This window comes from Rhamphochromis longiceps, linkage group LG4, assembly GCF_057381845.1.
Source record: "Rhamphochromis longiceps isolate RC_006_pf linkage group LG4, R_longiceps_female_GT1.1, whole genome shotgun sequence".
Lineage (NCBI taxonomy): Eukaryota > Metazoa > Chordata > Actinopteri > Cichliformes > Cichlidae > Rhamphochromis > Rhamphochromis longiceps.
The window spans coordinates 34,621,698-34,642,656 of NC_140560.1; the positions used below are offsets into that span (position 1 = coordinate 34,621,698).

At 39.2% G+C, this 20,959-nt stretch overlaps 3 protein-coding genes across 3 annotated transcripts; 2 read left to right on the forward strand and 1 right to left on the reverse strand.

Moving 5' to 3' along the window:
- Positions 1-701: 701 nt before the first annotated feature.
- Positions 702-8,611, forward strand: dhrs7ca (dehydrogenase/reductase (SDR family) member 7Ca). Its single transcript, XM_085404713.1, has 7 exons — positions 702-825; positions 2,820-2,985; positions 3,165-3,277; positions 6,044-6,254; positions 6,326-6,418; positions 7,173-7,322; positions 7,420-8,611. Exons 2-7 carry the CDS (start codon positions 2,823-2,825, stop codon positions 7,623-7,625), a joined length of 936 nt encoding a protein of 311 aa, XP_085260839.1. The 5' UTR covers positions 702-825; positions 2,820-2,822; the 3' UTR covers positions 7,626-8,611.
- A 771-nt stretch (positions 8,612-9,382) lies between these two features.
- LOC146672188 (protein NATD1-like) lies at positions 9,383-11,043 on the forward strand. Its single transcript, XM_085404715.1, has 3 exons — positions 9,383-9,619; positions 10,293-10,411; positions 10,499-11,043. Exons 1-3 carry the CDS (start codon positions 9,466-9,468, stop codon positions 10,613-10,615), a joined length of 390 nt encoding a protein of 129 aa, XP_085260841.1. The 5' UTR covers positions 9,383-9,465; the 3' UTR covers positions 10,616-11,043.
- Positions 11,044-12,742: 1,699 nt separating this feature from the next.
- Positions 12,743-20,590, reverse strand: LOC146672189 (germ cell-specific gene 1-like protein). The gene is made up of 5 exons (XM_085404714.1): positions 19,941-20,590; positions 18,290-18,337; positions 17,239-17,391; positions 14,973-15,084; positions 12,743-13,319 (listed from the first exon to the last, which is right to left on the reverse strand). Exons 1-5 carry the CDS (start codon positions 20,242-20,244, stop codon positions 13,016-13,018), a joined length of 921 nt encoding a protein of 306 aa, XP_085260840.1. The 5' UTR covers positions 20,245-20,590; the 3' UTR covers positions 12,743-13,015.
- Between the last annotated feature and the right edge of the window lie 369 nt (positions 20,591-20,959).

Sequence of the window (20,959 nt, forward strand, 5' to 3'; positions counted from 1 at the left end):
ACCCGCTGACCTTAGTGTAAAAACACTAACACAACATTAATTTGGGATTTGTAGGTTTTCACATCAGAAGTTGAGGCCGTACACATAAACTACAAGATCAAAGGTTTTTTATATTTGCACCTGTTTTACTAATGTTTCCCACAAGCTTTCAGCTTCAGGTATTAGATAAAATGTGATAAACAACATCAAAGATTGATGATTTTGCCTTTACATAACACAACTACTACAGCAGTAGAGGCTGAGCTCGTGCTTAGCTGTTACTCGTTAAAATTTTACTGATTCATTGATTTGTTGAGGCCTTAATGTGACCCAGTGTAGGTGATAAGGCCACATTCATCACGATTAAACATGATAGTTTTAGTTTTATTATTTATTGATGGATACCAATATAACACACCTGGGGCTCTTGATCCCAGCTTCAGTGTAAGTTGTAGTAAAATTGAATTTGAATCCCTTATTTCAGGTAAAATGCAACCTGCAAGATAAGAACCACAGACCTCGGGATGCTTAGAAATACTTACAGTATGTGTGCTGTTTTATGCAGCAATGCGTAATTATTTATGGGTCACAGAAGAGGGGCAGCCTCCTGTAGCCAGTAGGAGCCCCATCTCCTCCCCACCTGTCATTCTAAACATACCATGTTGACAACATACATGGAAAATAACTGACTCAGCTGTGCTGCTATTAAAAGAGCTCAAATCCTAAAGTATTGCAATGCCTGGCCGGTTGGGCTGCTGTCATGTCACAGGAGCTGTGCTGAGCAGAGCAGCTACAGCTCCTCAGGAGAGGAATTAAACTCGACTACCTGCAGAGGCCCAGGAAGCGGTAAGCGGTGGCTGCTAATTCAATTCCTTGCAAATGTCGAGGTTGGGTGGCTCAGACACTCAGAAATGAGCTGCTCATTATAATCTAGCTGTGAGTTATGCAAAGTGCAGAGACCATGTGAGGACGGTGGGGAAACTTTGCTTTAATGTAAAATTCAACCGCAGACTCAGAAGGCAGAGGGACTGAGAAGTGCTCCGTTATTTCCCGACTTTGTTTTGGAATAACCTGGCGAGTCCGGGGTGACACTGAGCCTTTGTGAGGGCCACAGCATCTATTTTTAGTGCAGTGTATTTTTAGAAAACTCTTCTTGGACGAACAGCCAGTGCTTGGCATGGTGAGCCTTAACTGAAAGGTTATCCTCAAATTCCTGGTTGGATACAACATGCGAGTGTCTGTCTTCACTGCCAGATGAGAAATGTGTAGAGTTAATGGTGGTATGAGGTGGCCAGTGGACTAAACACCAAGTAACTTTACACTGAAGTCATTTTGTGTCTTTTTGTTGCTGTTTTTTGTGCATTTGTCGTACTTTCAATCTCAGTCACCAAAGACTGAGTACAGAGTAATCCAGACTCACACTGGACCTGTTGTCATTTTGTCTCTTTTCACAACTTTTTTTTTTCTTGTGTCTGTTTGCTTTTTTATATTTGTGATTGTGTTTTATCTCGTCATTTTTTTCTCTTTGTTTAAACTAATTTTGTGTCTCTCTGTTGTTATATTTTTTTTGTTTTGCAGTTGCCTTTTGTGTGCGTCGGTTGGATAAATATCTGTTCCTTTGTTATTTTTCTCTTTTCCTGCAACTTTGTCTTTTCATTGCTTTTTTGTGCATTTGCTTTGCAGTTTTTTCTTTCTTAGTTTTCCCCTGTTGTGATTTTTTTGTGTTTTGTGTTCTAGTGTTTACTGTCATTTTTGTCTCTTATTGCAGGCTTGTTTTTTTCTCTCTTTGTAGTAACTTTTTGTATCTTTTTGTTGCCATTTTTATCTTTTGCGCTACATAAACAGTATAAATGATGGATGTACCTAGAGTGACGTCATCCACTGGTTTCTGAGGTCGTGTTTTTAAGCCTCGAGATGAACATTTTCTCCGTTGCCATCTTGGTTTAAAAAAAGTGGATGTGATGAGGACGAGCAGGTCCAACTGTCAGACGGTCACTGGCTAGTGGTTATCACAGATATGGTAACCCATCCAGGGATCTGGCATCATTTCCTAATGCCTAACTCTAACCCTACGATTCACAAGACAAATTTGTTTAAAGACTTTAAATAATAGTGTGAAAAGCTGGACTTGATATCAAGTAGTTGATGAGAACTTGTGTATAAATATTAAAATATCCAAGTATACTGTCTGTACAGAAGAAAGACATTAATGATCTCTCATTTGTCTTTATTTTGATTACTGGTGTAAGAACGTGGTTTAAAAACTCTTCTCTGTTTTTGTTTCAGAGTCATAAGAACACATAGTTAGACTTAAAAAAGGTTGTAAAGGGTGAGATGGATTCCAATGTAACAGAGCCGGAGAGCTTCTGGGTATGAAACGCATGTAATGACTCACTTCCATCCCATCTCATCTGCATCAGTAAAATTCAAATAATATTCAATTTAAAACATAAATCCATGTTTCAGACTTGAAACATGCTTTTTGTGCCTAACCACGAGTTCAAGAGCATTTGTGGCTGTAAATGAGCACCTACCAGCACCTGTACAGCTCACACAGCAGCTGGAGTCCCATTGTCGTTGCTAAGACGCAGAACAAAACCCTGACAAAAAGGCAGAATTACATTTTTACACTTTGGTAATTGTACTGACTGCCAACCGAGGTCATTAGAGGACTGATTTTTCTCGGCTAGACTAACAGTTTCCCACGCTGTGTTAGAGGTGTGTCTGTGTTTCCTCAACATTTTGTCAACAAAATGTCAAACGTTTGACATATATCAAATATCTAGAAAGAATCATCCTTTAATTTCATTCCTACATGTTACAACTAAAACATTTTTCAGGAGATGGACTCGACGTGGACCACCACTGTGCTCCTGGTGCCCTGCGTGGTCCTGCTAACTGCTGGATTTTTCTACCTCTATGGTGTAATCATGGGACTGTTGTCCAAAAAGTCTGTACGCAACAAGGTGGTGGTTATAACTGATGCTTTATCTGGGCTTGGAAAAGGTAACACACACACACACACACACACACACACACACACACACACACACACACACACACACACACACACACACACACACACACACACACACACACACACACTTTGGTAATTTTAGGTGAACCTTTTCACAGCATCTTTAAACTGAACTTGGTTTCTTAGCAGTTCTGTATGTTGTGTGAAGAGTGTGCAGGCGTGTTTCACAAAGGAGGCGCGAGGCTGATCCTCTGCGGGAAAAACTGGGAGAAACTCGAAGAACTCGCTGATGATTTGGCAAATTCTTCGGATCCAACAGTGGTAAGTCTAAAAGCACTGAAATTAGAGATTATAACAGCTCGTAGACCGAAGGACCGTTGACAAAGTACTCAGTGAAGTACACTATATTGCCAAAAGTATTCACTCACCCATCCAAATCATTGAATTCAGGTGTTCCAATCACATTCATGACCACAGGTGTAAAAAACCTAGGCATGTAGAGTGATCCCAACTTTGTGCAAACAGTTTGGGGATGGCCCCTTCCAGTTCCAACATGGCTGGGCACCTGTCCACAAGTCTGTGCTGGAGACTTGTGAAATGGATGAGCAAGTTTGGTGTGGGAGAACTTGACTGGCACAGTCCTGACCTCAACCTGACAGAACACCTGTGAGATGAATTACAGTGTAGCCTGTGACGCAAGCCTTCTCGTCCGACATCAGTGTCTGACTTCACAAATGGGCCTCTTGAAGCATAGTCAAAAATTCCCAGAAACAATTCTAAACCTTGTGGAACGCCGTCCCAGAAGAGTTGAAGCTGTTGTGGTTGCAAAGACTGGCCCAACATCTCAGTAAACTCTGTGGATTAACAATGGGATGTCAGACGAGAAAAATCCTTTGGGCAATATATTGAATCAGAACACTGTAAAAGATGTAATCACTAATAATGTGCAGTAAAGCTTCCTTTTCACTGGCATTTATTACCAGGCTGCATTTTTTGCTGGTGGAGCTGCTCTTAGGGTCTTTGGTGGATTGTAAATGTCAAAGTAATTTAAAAAATGAAGAAGTGAAAACTTACATTTTCTTCCCTTTTAAGATGATGAAACATTTTTGAATTAACTTGAACCACCTTTTCAGAATTACTAGGCTCCACATAAAAAGAGTAATTTCAGAGTTTTTGCTGTTCAGTATAATCAGAGTTTGCAGTGTGAAATAATGACTTAAATGTTTGAATGCAACAAAGCCAGAGAGCTTCTGAGTATGAGACACCCGTTTTTCATATAATCACATTATGTGAAAATCACCTTAATCGGATCCTAATTAAGGGTTTGACTGAAAAGATCAAAGTGAAGCGACAGATGTGCATGAAGACTTGATGTTTCATGAGCTTCAAGCTCTTTTATCAAAGCTTCATAGATAATATGAACCCTCAACGGTCCTAGAACCTGTATCTTTTCTGACCCTTAATAGGCCAATCGAAAAGCTCTAACTCTCGTCACGATGTGCTTCCCTCTCGCATTATCAAAAATGCCCTGAACACTATAGGACCCTGCATCTCACTTCTAATGAATTCATCCCTCTTATCAGGCTAACCCTCGCCAACCTTCATTGGCTCCCCGTCAAATACCGTATGGTTTTTAAAATCCTTTTATACACTTTTAAAATTTTAAATAAATTGGCACCCAGCTACTTAATCGACCTCCTTGACCTATACATCCCCACGAGAGCACTCAGATCCTCTAACCAGGGGCTCTTAATGCAACCAATGTCTCGACGGAGGAGTAGGGGGGATCGTGCTTTTGCTTTTGCCCAAAACTCTGGAACAGTTTGCCGATTGATGTCCGTGCGTCGGAATCCATCCAATCCTTTAAATCACGTTTAAAAACCCACCTGTTTAAGCTTGCCTTCCAAACAACTTGGTTTTTAACTTTTCCCTGGTTCATGCTTGTTGCCACGTCACCATCTTATAACTGTATATCTTTTGCTGATAATTGTATTTTCCTGCTCCTTTACTGCTGTAACCCCGCAAATGCGGCTTGTCTGTGAAACACTTTGATGTACCTGAGACTTTTAAATGTGCTATAAAAATAAAATTGAAACAGAAACTGAACTGAATATCATAGATAACTACAGCATCAGGAAAACTAGGAAAACACTAAGAATTTACTGGGGAAAAAGAGGTAGAGCAGACAGTGAAGACAACAGTTATGAATATACAAAGACTGAATACAGGTGGAAACAGGTGGAAACAATCAAGGGATAACAAGATAAAGACAGTAAAGCTAAAGACAGACAGCACAAAAACTACCAAAATAAAACAGGAAGTAAAACAGGGAATAAACAAATCACTGGGGCACAGGGGAGGCAGGATAAACAGAAACTCAAGTAATTACATAAAAACAAAACCACAACCAAGAAGAGAACAAAACTCAAACATGTGAATACAAACATAAAGAAACCAACCAGGAAACAACTTATAAGAATACAAATCTCAAAACATCACCACACAAAAATCCCAAAATTAAAACCACAAATCAGGCACAAAATCCTGACATGATATTCTTAGCGTAAAGAATGATAACATGAAGCCAACACTTCAGTGCATTTTGTCAATAAGAAAAAAAATTCTTCCACTTACACAACAGGAATTAAGAAGACTCGAATATAAATTGGCTGTTGTTCTGCTGTCACATCACTTCCTGTGACCACTATTTGGCTTTATAGAACAGCCACTAATGTTGCTGCAGGTCACGTAGAGCCCACCGTGCAAATGTCACACATGATGCTACACTGAAATTCACCGTAGCACCACACCCGTCAAGAAAAACTCAAAACCTTCCACATTTGTTCTTCTAAAGACTTTTGTGTATGAAACACAAACAATTAATTATATTATTTCTGTCTCTGCACATTTATGTAAATTCTGTGTTTTTCAGCATGTTAGCTATTATTACTGCTATTACTATTACTACTAATAATAAACAGATTTTAATTGCTCAAATCATAAGTACTGCATTACAAGTGAAAGTAAATGAGATGTAGTCACCACTTTGCTGCCATGCAGACCTCCTCTGCTGTTTCTCCTCTTCAGACGTTTCCTCCTAAGTTGGTGCTGCTGGATTTTGGAGATACGGACAGCATGCCTGAGGCAATCGCAGAGATCCTGGACTGTTATGGGTGCCTGGATATTATTATCTTTAACAGCAGCATGAAGGTGAAAGCTCCAGCACAGACTGTGTCTCTGGAGGTGGACAAACTGCTGATGGACAACAACTACTTTGGGCCCGTCACTCTGGCTAAAGGTAGATGATGGGAACATGTTCAACTTTGACCTTCTAAGGGTGAGACGATGAAGGCTGAATTTCTCTTTCAGGCGTGTTGGCCTCCATGATCTCCAGGAGAAGTGGTCACCTGCTGCTGGTTAACAGCATCCAAGGGCGACTAGCTGTGCCTTTTCGCAGTACCTGTGAGTTTTTAAATTCCCTTTTTCATGAAACATCAGATAACTTCAGTCTGCATAATGTTCGTATTACAAAAACTGGTTTTAGTTTATGGTGAACTCATTTGCTGTATGTTGAGGTAATCTGTTGTAAAACTGCTTAAACTGTTTCTGTGGAAACAACAGAAACGTTAGTTCAGTCTGTATTTTGTTTCTGATCAGTTACAAAGCAAACTCGAGATTTTTGACAAGAATCAACAGTTCTAATTACTCATTTCTTTGATATTTGGTAACAGCAGAATTAATAATAATCTTAGTAGCTAAATGCAAGAAATGGTGATGTGTTATTTTCTCTATTTTTCTGCCAATAGTTTTTCTCAATATTGCACATAAACACAAAAAAATATGAAAAAAAATCTAAGTTACTAAAAATTATATATATTTGAAAAATATTATTTTATTGAAAAAAATTCAAATTGGTATGAAGAAAGTTCATTTTAAATAACTAATGTTAGCCTAACGCTAACATTGAGTTACCATTAACACTTAGCATTAAGCAGCAAGTATTCAGATTTGGACTTTTTTTTATATATATATTAAAAATGACTTAAAACAATCCATTATCAAAGTTTTCAGACTCCTTCAAAGACGATATTTAAAAATTTGAATGTAAACATTTTAAAATTCCAGTGCAGAGTTTAGATTAGATTAGAAAACAAGTTTAGATTATTCCTGCTGTTTCCTCAGAGAAGATGATGACAGGTTTCACTCTGTATCTTAGACGCAGCCTCTAAACACGCTGTTCAGGCCTTCTTTGACTGCCTGAGAGCGGAGGTGGAGGAGTACGGCATCTCCGTCAGCACCATCAGCCACAACTTCATCAGCTGCTCTGCGTCTGGAGCCCCAGCCACCTCCAAATCCCTGTGGTCGTGTGAGTAAACTCAGAGGAGGCAAGACAGATGTTCAAACACTTCTTTTATTGTTGAAAATGCTGAGTGTTATTTCCTCTTCCTGTCGGCTCACTGCAGTGTTGTACACTAAGAAGCCCCTCGGCGTTTCTCCTGATGAAGCCGCCGCGGAGATTGTGAAGACTTTAAACAATAAGAGGAAAGAGGTGGTGATTGCTCCCTCGCTCCCTAAGATGGCCATTTACGCCAGGTCCTTTTTCCCAAATGTGTTCTTTGCTGTGATTGGTGCAGGGGTGAAGAACGCCGCCATCGCCGCTGAGATGTAGATACTGCCTCAGCACCGGGATGATGGGACACATGACATGAGGTTTTTAACAAATCAGTGGAAGTCAAAGATATTTTAATGATCATTTGATGTTCGTGCGCATGGCGCATCAGTTCCAGATTTAATCCACATCACATTATCTGTTGCTGTTGGTTTAATTGAATTGTGGGAAAATCAGCGATATGATCTTCATGAATCATGAAGCTGCCACACAGAGTGGGGGCCAACAGGGGTCCAACAACAAATGTTTGCCTCTGAGCTCCTAAGTGGGTAAATCCAGCCTGTGGATTAGTGTTTTGTCTTATACTCAGATTTGTGTGTAAAATATTGATTTTCTTCATTTTAATAAACAGAGTTTCCTTAAAACTCAACAATCAGGAGTTACAGGACTTACAGCACTTACTCATATTTATAAATGTTCACTTCTTCTTTAGTTTTCATAGCAGTTCTATCAGAAGGTGACGTATTGAAGAGATTTTGCATCTGTTGCCGAATTTATGGACCTATTGCTGTAGGTTGTTGTTTTTTTTTTTTGTTTTTTTTTTTAAAAAAGGCTTGTTAACATATTATTGTTGGCACCGAGATCATATGTAAGACTATGGACAAATGTTATTTTACAAGTTTGGAATTTTCACATGATCTTAGAAAGAATTTCCTGAAAATGACCACATAATTTAGTACTTATTATGGCGACAATGGAATTTTTATTGTATTTAAACTATAATCAAAGTATTAACTATGAAATATTATTAAAATATGAACTATTTACTCATTATTCATTCATCATGAAATGTGTCATTTACTGTATGAGTCATGGTTTGAAGTGTAATAATTACTTTCACTACTGCCACTGAAAATAAACTGTACAAATAACAAGCTTGCTAAAAGCTCAAAATTTCAAATTATTTCTGAATAAGTTGACATTTCAAGAAACTAACTTGAAATTTGTAACTTCAGAGTGGCGTTTTTTTTTTCAAGAAGAAGAAACCAGCTTCCATACCTTACTGACTAAATCTCACAGAGAACTTAAAATTGTATCTATATCTATAGATATAGATATATATGTTTATACATATACATATATATATATGTATTTACTGCTCTATAATTTACGCCACACTTTGGAAATGTTTGTACTTACTTGATTCAAATTAACAGATACATTTACAAACAGCTTTTACATGAAAGATGTTATTGAGCTTTAACAGAATGCTTGGAAATAAGATACAGAAATATTTTCATATTTGGGTTCATGTTTATGATCGAAATAGTTAGGGATGTTTCATGGTCATGAAATTTATGACTGTGAAGAAACACACAGCTATATAAATATATCCTGGCTGCTTTTGTCCGAGGTGCTCTTTGAAATAAAATCACTGGGTTAAATAAATCAATCATCTTGAAACACCTCTGGGCTCTTAATTGAACAGTTATTTTGAAGAAAAATCGAAATTAATTTTAACTTGAATTTCAATTGTGGGACATAAAAACTTCATGCATGGAACAATTATTCTTAAAAATCATTTTATAAACTCTGTTCCCAACCACAGATGTCAACTTGTGGTTCTTTCAGTGCCAAATTTCTCTCTTATAATGTCTCTCAGTAGAGAGTTACAGAAATGGAACCAATAATTATAAAAAATACTAGGATTACTGTTCTGATATGACAGTTTTCAGTGAAATGAATATCCTATGAATCCCATTATTTTGTTTTGAAGGTCAAAGGAATTTAATGATTAACTCCTGCCTCATGGCGCACTCTGGCGGACAAGTCAGAGAAGACCTGATCGTCGACGCGCTGTCGTGTTTTAGCTGTTTATTTAATTTAATTTTTAAAATAAATGGCTTTTAGAATACTTTCCAGAGTCTGTACACTGAGTCACGGACTGAAATCCTCTCAGACCGCCTTCAGTACGTTAAGCTCCGCCGGCAGTTTAAAGGTTGAACATGACCGACGTAACCAGCGCTTCACGGTCACCGCAGGCAGCAGTACTGGTAAGCACACAGCCCGAGTTGCAGCTCCCCTTCCCGCGTAGAGCCTCTAAGAGAGCCCGAGGTGTCGTCGCGGCCTGATGGAGGACATTTGAGATGATTAATTATTTTAAATTCAATATTGTGTTGTGTGATGTGTTTCTCTTTCAGTTGTTTATTTGGATCCCTCTCACACATAAATCCCTCTCACACATAAATTGTGTGTAGCAATCAGAGCGCTCAGCGAAATTCCATTTAAAAATGTGTGTTTTAATGGTTTCTTTGGTTAAAGTCAGCTTCTTTTTAACCCATACCAATGTCATATATTTTAAGGGGTTCAGTGCCACTTAGCTAAGAGATCGGCATACTTATTGTGATCTGTACTAATGTATTTTGGTGAAATCTTTGCTAAGTCAAGACCTAGCACAACAAGTTGCAGGGGAGAAGTTGGGGTTTAAATTAAGGTGTTTTTGATGGGAATTTGGTATTTTCTGTTCCAACTGATTTAATTTTGCTGAAAGTTTCACAAGTTCCCCATTTGAAAGAAAATGAGCTGTATTACTTTCTATGAAATAGCATGAGATAATTTAATCTAGGAAATACAAAAATCATGTGGTGATTTTTAATTTTTTTTTTCTTCCTATAAGCATCTGCTTAATATTATTGTAATAAGGAGCCATTACTGTCCTCTTTCTAGCGGACCATGAATGTGGGGTGCTGAAATACAGATTCACTGGGGAGAAGGAGGTGGACCTGATGTCGACCTTCGTACCCGAGACATACAGGGGCCATGGTGTTGCAGCTCTGCTGTCGAGGGTAAAACTCCAGGTGTCAGTCAACTCGTTTCAGGTCATACGTGATTTTTTTCTGAGTAGTTTTAATGTTTGTTTTGTTTCTTAACAGGCTGCGCTGGACTTTGTGGTTGAAGAGAACTTAAAGGCTCATGTCTCCTGCTTGTACATAAAGAAGTACGTTGAAGAACAACCAGAGCAGAGATATAAAGAGTTTGTCATCACTTGACTGCAGCTTCTATGGCACCTACATGCTGTATGTCTGTGAAGGTTCTCAGTCATCCAGGTCTTCATAGTTTAAGGAGTCCAGACGCTTTTCTTTCCAAGCTCCTTAGACTACATACTGTAATTCTACCTCTAATTAACTACACTCGCACAGTGTGCAATGTACAATTGAGAAATCTCACATCATTCAATGTACATTTAAACAATTTTAAATGTAATGTGGACTATATTTGGATAAAATAACCAAAAATATAATTAAACCAATGGGTTGAAGGTGATATTTGTATTATAATAAGAACAGTTTAACAGATAAACTGTGATTCTTTTAAAAATATCAGACTGTGTGCATGCATGACTGAATTTTCTACCAATAAAATTCATTAAAATGTAATTAAAAACCTTTGTTATACTATACAAGCGTATTATTATATTATACATGCAGAATTATGTAGTTGATATGTAGAGTAAATAATACAATTTTTATATTAAAAAGTTTACATAAAGGGACATCTGCTCATTTCCACATGTATATTTATTCCTGGACCCCACTAGAGTAGCTTTGCATGAGTCACAGTTCAAAATAAGTTTTATTTATCTCATACTAGGCTTTGGTGTGACCCCTGACTTCATGCTCTGTTTGAAAGAAGCTTTCTGATGATTGGCTGCCCCACATAAACAGCAGATGAGTGGGACTTCAGGGTTGATTGACCATAAAGTGGATATCCCCACTGTATGAGATCATACAGAGGCAAGCGTGGGGAAAAAACCAAAACAAACTAGTAGAGTCTGAGATTTTAATTTACAGGAATTACTTTTATATACACTGACCTCATAATTTGACACTGTGGCCAGAGACTTTATGTATTTCTGTCTGTATATTAAGAAGGCAGTGTAGGTCCTAATCTGCAGTTAACAGAAGTGGACTAAAGCTAATTAGTGCAGTTGATTAAATTTTTCCTGGCTGATCAATCCAGCTTTAGACTGAGAGATTGCTTGCAATTAGCATAAATAGTAACTAATCACAGAATCATGCAGAGGCAAAAGTAGAAAAGACTTTGTAAACCTTAGTGTTTAAAGTATCCTATCTCACATGTATTACTTGTACATACTTTGACCTCTTTGGTTGAAACTTTGGCCATGTGTAATACAAACCATATGGAACTAAGACGCAGTGTAATGTAGAAGCTTGTTTAGGTATCAATGTTATTAGTAATATAACTCTGTTATAGTGAGCCTACGTTAATAAATGCAGCAGAATTAATCACAAAAAGAAAGATTGTGGGGAAAATGGGCTCCGGTGTTACCACGAGCCTCGAATCACAGATGAAATCAGCGTGTTTGGCGAGCACAGCTGGATTCTCGCCAGCTGATGAGATTAATTCCCCCACAGCAACAGCAGCAGCAGCATGACAAGAGATTGGCCACAATCGAGCGTTTAATTGGGTTTGCTTGCTAGTTTTTAGAAGAGCAACAAAGTCAGTGAAAAGCACAGCTGTATTTAATTTCATCTTCATTACATCCTCAGTGACACAAACTGTGAGCTCGAGAGATATTGTGTTTTTTATTGTCTGCTTTTGTTCCAACAGATGTCAATCTTACTCCTGTAAACATGTTTTCCTGCACTTCTGTGTCGGCCTGATGCTGTCAGCGTTTGAGTTACAGCATGTCTCACATCAAAAGTACCAGAGTATAAAGACAGCAGCTGTTTCAGGGGAGTTGACAGAAAAGGCAAATTCCTGATGTAACATCTTATCAAGAGATGTTCTTTAAAAAAAACAAATCCTGAACAGTCAGTCGTGGAGAATATCTACAAACTTTGCAGCTGTCTTGGGTTTTTTCATTGTTGGAGTGGCTGTTTTGTGATTGTTTCACAGGTTCAGTGGTTGTTTTGTATGTCTTGGCAGACATTTGTGTCCCAGTTTGCTATTTGACATTAATTTGTCATCTTTTTAAAATCTTTTATAGCTGACCGACTGTCCAACATCAGATGTTACTGGACACTTCAAACAGAGTCTAGTCTGTGCAGGTAGACCTGCGGTGATTCGGCGATACGTCCCTGATGGTACAGAATGAGGTAATTTTCTCTTCCTCTTGCTGAGCAGATCATTGAGCCTCGTTCTTCAGAGGACAGTTTGATCAAACATAAATGAAACAGGCTGGCTCAGCAGAAGCTAAAGCAGAAATGAAGGATCAGTCTTTCATCAGGAGCATTTACATCCAGTTTAGTGGGAAATGTAGCCCGTTTCCCTTCCCCACTTCTCACATTATCTTTTTTTAAGAACCAGACACATCTGGTGTGTGGAGAGGAACAAAATATACAAAAAAAGTCCTGAAGTAAATATTTAAATCCAAGAACAAGAGTCAGTGTAGGTCCAGGAAATCAACCCCAGAAACGTTTCCATCTTTAACAGTACGCCTCTCCTTGTGGTTCTGGTACATTGTCCATTTCGACCTCGTACGCTGTTCCTGTGGACGGCTTGTGGCCATTGACCGGCAGTTCTAGAGGTGCCTCGGCATCAACCGGCACAGTAGTCAGGTACATGTCCCACATCTGCTCGGGGACGTTCATCTCCATCATGTTCTGCTTTATCATCAGGCTCTTCTCGATGTTCCGCCGTTTGTATTTAAACTCGATGATTGTCTTTGTGTAGCGGTTCAGTGCCGTCACTGCAGACCCCATGCAGGTGCCGAAAGAGCCCCATGCTAATCTGTGGAGAGGGTTAAAAAGAGGGTTAGCCTACTGCTGAGCTGCAGCTGTAAGAACCCCAACAATAAACACGGCTCTACACAGACGTACCAGCAGTGTTGTTTGTGCTGTGTGCTATTTTAGTTTACAATCAAGAACTGGTAAAATGTAATCCCATTCCCAGGGCTTCTGTCGCCTTCCAACTCAGTAGTTGTAACTGTATCCAGTCCTACGGATATAACCAATCGTGTCAGCTACCTTGACAGCCGAGAGACAGACCTTTGCATTGACGACTTTTCAGTAACAAGTCCTCAGCTAATAAACATGCTCTTGATACTCCTCTTCTTCTGACTCTAACACTGATTATAATCTTCAGCTGTTTTTAGTATGACCCAAAATTAGCGATTGGGCCCATGAACTCACCAGCAAAGCATTTACTGAGTCTTTATTGTGAATAACTGGAATACATGCATCCATACACTGCAGTCATAATATCAACCCATCTGTCAACAAAAATAAAAACACAAATGGCAAAACTAAAACTCCCAGATTTTTGGGCAGGTATGCAACACTGCACAGTGTAGCAACAGACATGCCAAATCCTTCTCTTTAAATGTGCCCGGTACCCTTCATCTTCATTGTTCAGTGAGTACCATCTCTTCTGCACATAATCGCGTAGTTTTGGTGCAGTTAGTGAAAGCCAGTTGAACAATCTGACTGTTCCAGGTGCTCCTAATCAAATGTACCAATTAAAATGATCAAAAAGTGTGAGAATTTTTGTAAAAGCTGACGTTTTGGAAGTTTTTCATTCATGTGAAATACGTAAGTAATGCCACAACCAGGTATGGGCATCCCAGCAAATTCATCCCATGGTCAGACCGTGCAATGCTCAGAAAAGTGCAAAAATCCACAGAGCTAAAACTCACTTAAAGTTCATGACAGCAAAATTAAAAACATTCTGAACGACTATTGTGTGCAAAGGTTGCCAGCACAAAGCATGTTCTCTCTAAAAAGAACATGGCAGCATGGCTTAGGATTGCAGAGGTCAATCTGAACCAACCACAAGACTTCTGGAACAATGTCCTGTAGTTGACCATAATGCACAGCGCCACATTTAGAGAAAAACAAACACTGCATATCAACACAAACACTCCATACCAACTGTAAGCACAGTGGTGCAGGGGTTATGATTTAAGCTTGTTTTGACAGGTAAAAATCTTGGCCCAAGCTGCACCATACAACAGTTTATTATTTCAAACACAGGAGCAAAACTACAATAGAATGGCTATAAAAAGAAGAATCGAGGTGCTGTACCTGTGCAGAAATGTGAATGGGAAAGCATGCCTCACCTCAGAAGTGTGACTCCTGGAAACATAAACTACTGTTACAACCTCAGAAAGAGTCTGCTAGAGTTTGGCTGTGGACAGTAGAACCACTGTCTACCAATGTCCGGTTCATCATGGAATTTTGAACTCAGTTAAACCGACAATACTGCTGCCTAGCTGACTGATCGAGCGCCTGCATACAATACGGTGGCTGTGGATGAGTCTCAAGCCAGAGAGGCAAAAGATTGTTTAGAAAATGGAAGGTAGTGAGCCTTAATTTGGGCCGTGATTATTTGATCTAGTGAGTAAAAATGTCAAAACAGCCAGAGATGAAGGTTAAAGTTGCTTACAAATAAGACCAGCTGTAGTCCCATGTTTTGGGTCTCCAATCTTCTGGCCCGGTGGCAACAGCCAGCTGGAATATGGTAGTAAACATCATGTGGGCCACCATCCCACAAAGGCCTGAGAACAAAAAAAGATAAAAAGACACCAAGTCAACAAGTGACTGCTCATTCAAACCGCAAAAAAAGACCAAAACTAAATTTAATAGAGTTGGGTTTGTGAATCTGTGACAACCGAGAGAGGACCATACTGATGGCTCTTTATCGTAAAAGTTATATGAAGCAATTTATTTGTGTATAAGATTAATATTTGGTTCTTTTAGAGGCTCGTACTGCTAAAGTATGAGTAAAAGATCACCTGTTTTAACATGGGAGTAGACAGATCCCTACTTCTTTAAGATTCCAATCTTTCCAGTTTTTATGCTGGATTTTTATGTTTTTCCTGCTAATATGTTTTTGTGTTATTTGTTTTCTATGCCTTTTGTCTTTTCAATGTTTTTTTAATGTTAATCTTGTTATGCTAATGTAGTGTTAGCATAACAAATTAAGTGTTTTAATACTGATATAATGTATTTCTGTTTTTAATAGAAATACATTGGTTTTCTAAAAATAATTTTTATGAATTAGGAGGGGTAAGAAAATAGAATTTAGTTGAATATGAACTGCACGGCCCCTTAGTTCCAGTTAATGAAACTCTTATTGATTCAACATATCAAGAAAATTTCATGGTCCCAACTTTGTGGGAACAGTTTGGGAATGGCCCCTTCCTGCTCCAGCATGACTGCACAGCAGTGCACAAAGCAAGCTCAAGAACAGTTTCCTCCCAAAAGCCATAACCATAAACACAGTTCCACCCCCCATTCCAAGGACTTCCTTCTATAAACCACCACCGTGCAATATTTAATTCTACGTGCAATAACTCAAACTATATATACATAACACTATTTATTTACATATTTATTTCCTTTTTTTACTGGATTGTATATTTGTACATTTTATATATTTTTTTCTCTAAATACTGTTCATATGTATATAATGCTGCAGAAACTGTGCATCTCATTGTACATCTGTATAGTGACAATAAAGGCATTCAATTCTATTCTATCCTCTAAGCTCCATAAAGACATGGGTGAGTGAGTTTGGTGTGCACAGAGTCCTGACCTAATTCATAGAACACCTTTGGGATGAATTAGAGTGGAGACTGTGAGGCAGGCCTTCTCATCCAGCATCAGTGTCTGACTGCACAAATGTGCTTCTGGAAGAATGGTCAAAATTCCCATTAAGTCACTCCTAAACCTTGTGGAAAGCCTACCAGAAGAGTTGAAGCCGTTATGGCTGCAAAGTGTGGGCTAACATCATAAAGCTAATGGATTAATGGGATGTCACTGAAACTCATATGCGTGTGAAGGCAGATGAGAGAATACTTTTGGCAATGCATTGTATTTATGATTTGTGAAAAATGATCACATGCAGTAAAAGACATAAACTCCAAGTGTGGATGATCCACATTTGTAAAACATTAAAAGAGTACATGAAATGACTGTAGTGACGGCTGAAGCCTGAAACATCCCTGTACAACGCATACGTGATTTTCTGACTGACTCTGGGTGAGGTGGACTGGCCTGCCTGATCCAGGCTCTCCCTCAATCAGCAGCCTGCCCCTTCACAGCTGCTTTTCTTGGGATTAACTAATAACAACAGGGGGGATGGGAGTCGGGGGATGGGGGGAGTTGAGGGGGCGGGAGGATGCTCCTCTGGGCAGGTCTTGGCGCAGTCCAAAACCGCAGCCCCGGCTTCAATCGGATTAGTCCAGAAACCAGCAAATCCTCCAAGGCAGCGAGTGGACGCAGAGCAGTTAGCTGCTGCGAGCGCTCGCTCACTGTCAGCCTCATCTCATCCAGCCACCATGACCTGCTGCCCTGCTGCTTTTATTTACCGCCACACGAGCTTCACCTATAATTTATCTCCATGTTTCTTGTCGATGTTAAAGGCTCTATACTTTAAGTCTCTCCTTATTTAGTATTTAAAGATTTAATCACAGGTTTAGGATAAAGTTGATTTAAGCAGTCAGCAGCTATAACTCCTCTTATGAGCAACTGTTGGCTTTAATAAACATGTCCCACCAACATCCATTTACAGAACATTTATCAGCAAAAAACAAAAAATTGTTTAAAGGTTTAATTAAAAGTAAAGAGGCATAAATGCTTAAGGGGAATTTAAGTTGTGAACATGAATGTTTTTATAACCTGCACTGGAGCTCATTATGCAGTGTTACCTGACAGGGCAGTGCACATGGCAGCAAAGGCACTGAGCTTCAGTTTGTTCATGACACTGAAGCAGGGGCACTGCTCCAGAGTCATCAGAGCCCCGCCCGCGAAGAGCAGGGTGAGGTACAGGGTCTCCGCCACGATACACAACCACAGCACTCCTGTGAATACAAAAAACAAACAAAAACAGGGAGGAAGCATAATCCTGCATGTCTAAAGGCAGACAAGCATGCATGTACAACAGGTCTGCTCATTTTATGTCTGGAGATCTGAATGAGTCTGTCTAGACTGCATGGATTTATAAAATCAGGACAGCAGCTGCTAATTCTAGATTCCTTACAAGCAAGACTTGCAAAGGTAAGATTTCTCAGTATGAGTGTAGTCGAAGGCCCTTTCCCAACCATTGTACTGAAACTGCATTAAGTTTTATAGCATTATTAGAAATAATGTTGGATAACATATTTAGAAAGTCACTGATACTTAGATATCAAGCATGTAAAATACTGTAAATCATCTTGAGGCATTCACGGTACATGTAAGTGTAAGACTGTGTCTTGGTTTAGAGACAGAGACATAATGTTTGTCGTTGTGAGACTCGAGTGTTTTATATGCCCCACATCCCCTGGACTCCTGAGCTGCATTAAATTAACCCAGTTAAAACTGGAATAACAACAGGTCAACAACAAGTCCATGTAATTTACATTGATTTAATTCATATTAGTTTATGGCAATGTTTTTAGTTTAAAATCTTCTTTAATACAAAGTCATGTTGCTTTTGTAAATTATCGTCCCGTTAAGCATCAAATAGAAACTAAAGACGGGCATAGATACCTAAGACCATGCAGCATCCTTGACTTATATTCAGATGTTTTGAAGCCCCAAAATGGCAAAATTGGAGATTCCCGAGCGGGCCTTTATGAACTAATGGTTGACATCGTGGGAACTATGTCCATCTTTTATATACAATCTATGTTATCCTCTTGAGGTCAAAGTACCCATAAGGTAACAGAAAACTCTAAGAAATCAAAAGACAGTTAAAAATATAAAAATCTCACCAACCTCTTTCATTTTCAGGTGCAATATCTGAGAATTCTCGACATTCAAACCCTGAAAAAAAAGGGGAAAAAGTAAGTTTTCTTATGTAGAAGAATCCACTTTGACACTAATCACGAAAACACCCTTAAAAGCTGCAATCCCCAGCATCAGTTGTACGCCGAAATTATTCGCTGGGTCATTCCAGCTCAAATCAACGTGGCCATTCTGCTCGACCATCTCCCGTTTGCTGTAAATTTCATTATGCACAGTTTGGACAAATACAAGAAAAAAGTTCTGTATAGATGGATTTAAAATTTCATAGCAGTCATTTTATATGCCCAAACTTTGGACCATAAACTTTTTATGCAAATTGAGCAGAAAATGTTCTACAAACTTTGCTGATTTAATATGGAATTCTTTTTTAAATGTGTATCTGTAAGAAAATCTCACATTCATGGTTATTTGTTCAATCAGCTATGCAATTCTTGTGATTGTCAATAAAATGAATTAAGTGCACTCAGTAGTATCAAAAATACTTACAAGTATTTTTTTTACATGAAGTCATGACTTTTGAATATTATATATTTTTAAAAGTATATTTTGATATAATGTGAGTCCACAAACACTGACATCTTTGCACCGCAGCCACATATATAAAACTGATTGTAGCATCTGATGATATTGTTTTGTGATACGGCACCTTGGTGTTGGAGCTCCCAAGGAACTGACTCTTGTGCTCTGATCATATTGGTGAAAATCAGTAGACAATTTGGCTCTTAGTTGCATGCAAATCCTTATAAAAATGTATTTTTCTGAGATTTATTACCAGAGCTTATGAAACCAACTGGGGCGGCTTGCATGCAACAGCAATGGCTGTAATCTGGAAGCTTTACTGTTTGATTATTTTGCTCTGTAACAATGACACTTTCATACACCCTACATATGTCCTGTAACGTGAAATTTTTATAGTGAAATTTATTTCTCTTTGAAAACATTTGTATTTTTCTTCCTCCATACCAGGCAGATTGCTGCTTATCTGTCAGTATGATTCCTGTGGAAAGCATGTACACGTTTGTAATTAGGTTTTATGTTTCGCTTGATGAGATTTAGCTTTGACCTCAAGTAGAAAGCTGTAGTTATGATGCAACATGAAGGACCTTTTTGCAGTACTTGCATGCAGCATGTCACAGCTTTAATCCTAATCTGTACTTTGTCTTTTTCATTTTCCTCGTGCACTACCTTACTCCCTCCACAGGTGTAGCTTTTTCATTCGTTATTATTGGTCATAATGACCCAAAATATTACTTAAGAACAATATTGCACTGTTTGAAATGCTATTTTCCTATACACAGGCATAAAACAATAGGAAATCTAGCTAAAATGTGCTGAATTTAGACCTAAAGAGAATTTAACCCAGCTTACTCGAGTGCCAAAGCACACTCGCAGCTGTTTATCTCACCTTATCTGTGCATTATACATAAATGACCTTAAATGACTCAAGAGATTGCGTCCAGATGGTGCGATTCCAGTAACTGGGTTGACATTTATAAGCTGTAGATTAACTTGAGAGACTGTCTTGTGCGTTTACAGGAGCTGCTTCCTCCATTAGCTCTTCCTGTTTTTGAACGTCTGCAGCCCCAAAGCTAAAGGGCTGAAGAGCTTAGGGTCATCTTACCGTTCATGTCGGCCGCCTCCTCACAGGAGAAGAATATCCCCGTGTGGAACTTCCTCATCAGAAACTTCTCCTCCCCCGTCTCAAAGATGTACTGCACTAGGCGGCTGTCGTTGAGGTTGGTGCTGTTGAAGCGGATGCAGTACCACTCCTTCTTGTTCACCGGTGGGCCTGTGCAGAAGGGTTTGGCCACCTTCCTGGTCCCCTCGCACCAGTAGCTGGTGGTCACCGCGGATAAGGCAAAAGCAAACGCCACAAAGTTGAGGGTGAGCGCCAGAGAAGCCCGCCGCCCGCGCTCTAGCCTCATGGTCGAGGCAAGGCCAGAGGAGATGAAATGAAAAGGCAACTAATCCTGGCTTTTGATATGTAGCCACCGTGTTTCGCCTCCCAGCGGATATATCAAATCTTCATAATCTTGTTGCATTTGGGGCTCCTTGGGTGAGAAGTGTGTACATCCCTCTGCCGGCTCTTCTGATGTGCTGCCACCTTGATGAAAGGGTGCATCCTCTGCACTCCCACAGAGACAATAGAAACCCATGGCACTATTGGTTTTCCTTCATTTGAACTCGTAAACTGTCCCCTCTGTGCTGCCACTCCAAACTCATCGCTCCTCCCCTTCTACAAAGCTCTGCCTGCAACATTATCCATTACAAATGGCAAATTATAGTCCAGACTTCCTTTGAACATATTAGCAAAAAGCAAAGATTACAACAAGCTTAGATTGTAATCCAGAAGCAGGCTCTTCCCTGAGTTTCCTGCATTTGCAAAGTAATTGCAGCCGCAGGCATAAGATCAAGTCCCTTTTTACAGTTGGTGACCTGTGACATAATGTGGACAGTCTCATATGAAAATCCATTCACTGCGTGTGTGTGCAAGCAGGGCAAATCTCTTCTAATAGCCTGCTGATGTAGCACACAAATGAAGACAAACTACTTAGAAGTACAGTATCTGAAGGAGACAGATGGTTGGAGGAAACATCTGCTGCCTTTACTCTGATGCTTTTGTCTATAATTTGCTGTCTT

Coding starts and splice junctions, on each gene's coding strand:
- dhrs7ca (XM_085404713.1), top strand. CDS start 2,823: ATGGACTCGACGTGGACCACCACTGTGCTCCTGGTGCCCTGCGTGGTC. Junction 3,278..6,043: donor ATTCTTCGGATCCAACAGTG/GTAAGTCTAAAA, acceptor TCTCCTCTTCAG/ACGTTTCCTCCTAAGTTGGT. Junction 7,323..7,419: donor CTCCAAATCCCTGTGGTCGT/GTGAGTAAACTC, acceptor GGCTCACTGCAG/TGTTGTACACTAAGAAGCCC.
- LOC146672188 (XM_085404715.1), top strand. CDS start 9,466: ATGGCTTTTAGAATACTTTCCAGAGTCTGTACACTGAGTCACGGACTG. Junction 9,620..10,292: donor CACCGCAGGCAGCAGTACTG/GTAAGCACACAG, acceptor TCCTCTTTCTAG/CGGACCATGAATGTGGGGTG. Junction 10,412..10,498: donor TTGCAGCTCTGCTGTCGAGG/GTAAAACTCCAG, acceptor GTTTCTTAACAG/GCTGCGCTGGACTTTGTGGT.
- LOC146672189 (XM_085404714.1), bottom strand. CDS start 20,244: ATGAGGCTAGAGCGCGGGCGGCGGGCTTCTCTGGCGCTCACCCTCAAC. Junction 15,085..17,238: donor CATGTGCACTGCCCTGTCAG/GTAACACTGCAT, acceptor TTTTGTTCTCAG/GCCTTTGTGGGATGGTGGCC. Junction 13,320..14,972: donor GACTACAGCTGGTCTTATTT/GTAAGCAACTTT, acceptor CCCTCTCCACAG/ATTAGCATGGGGCTCTTTCG.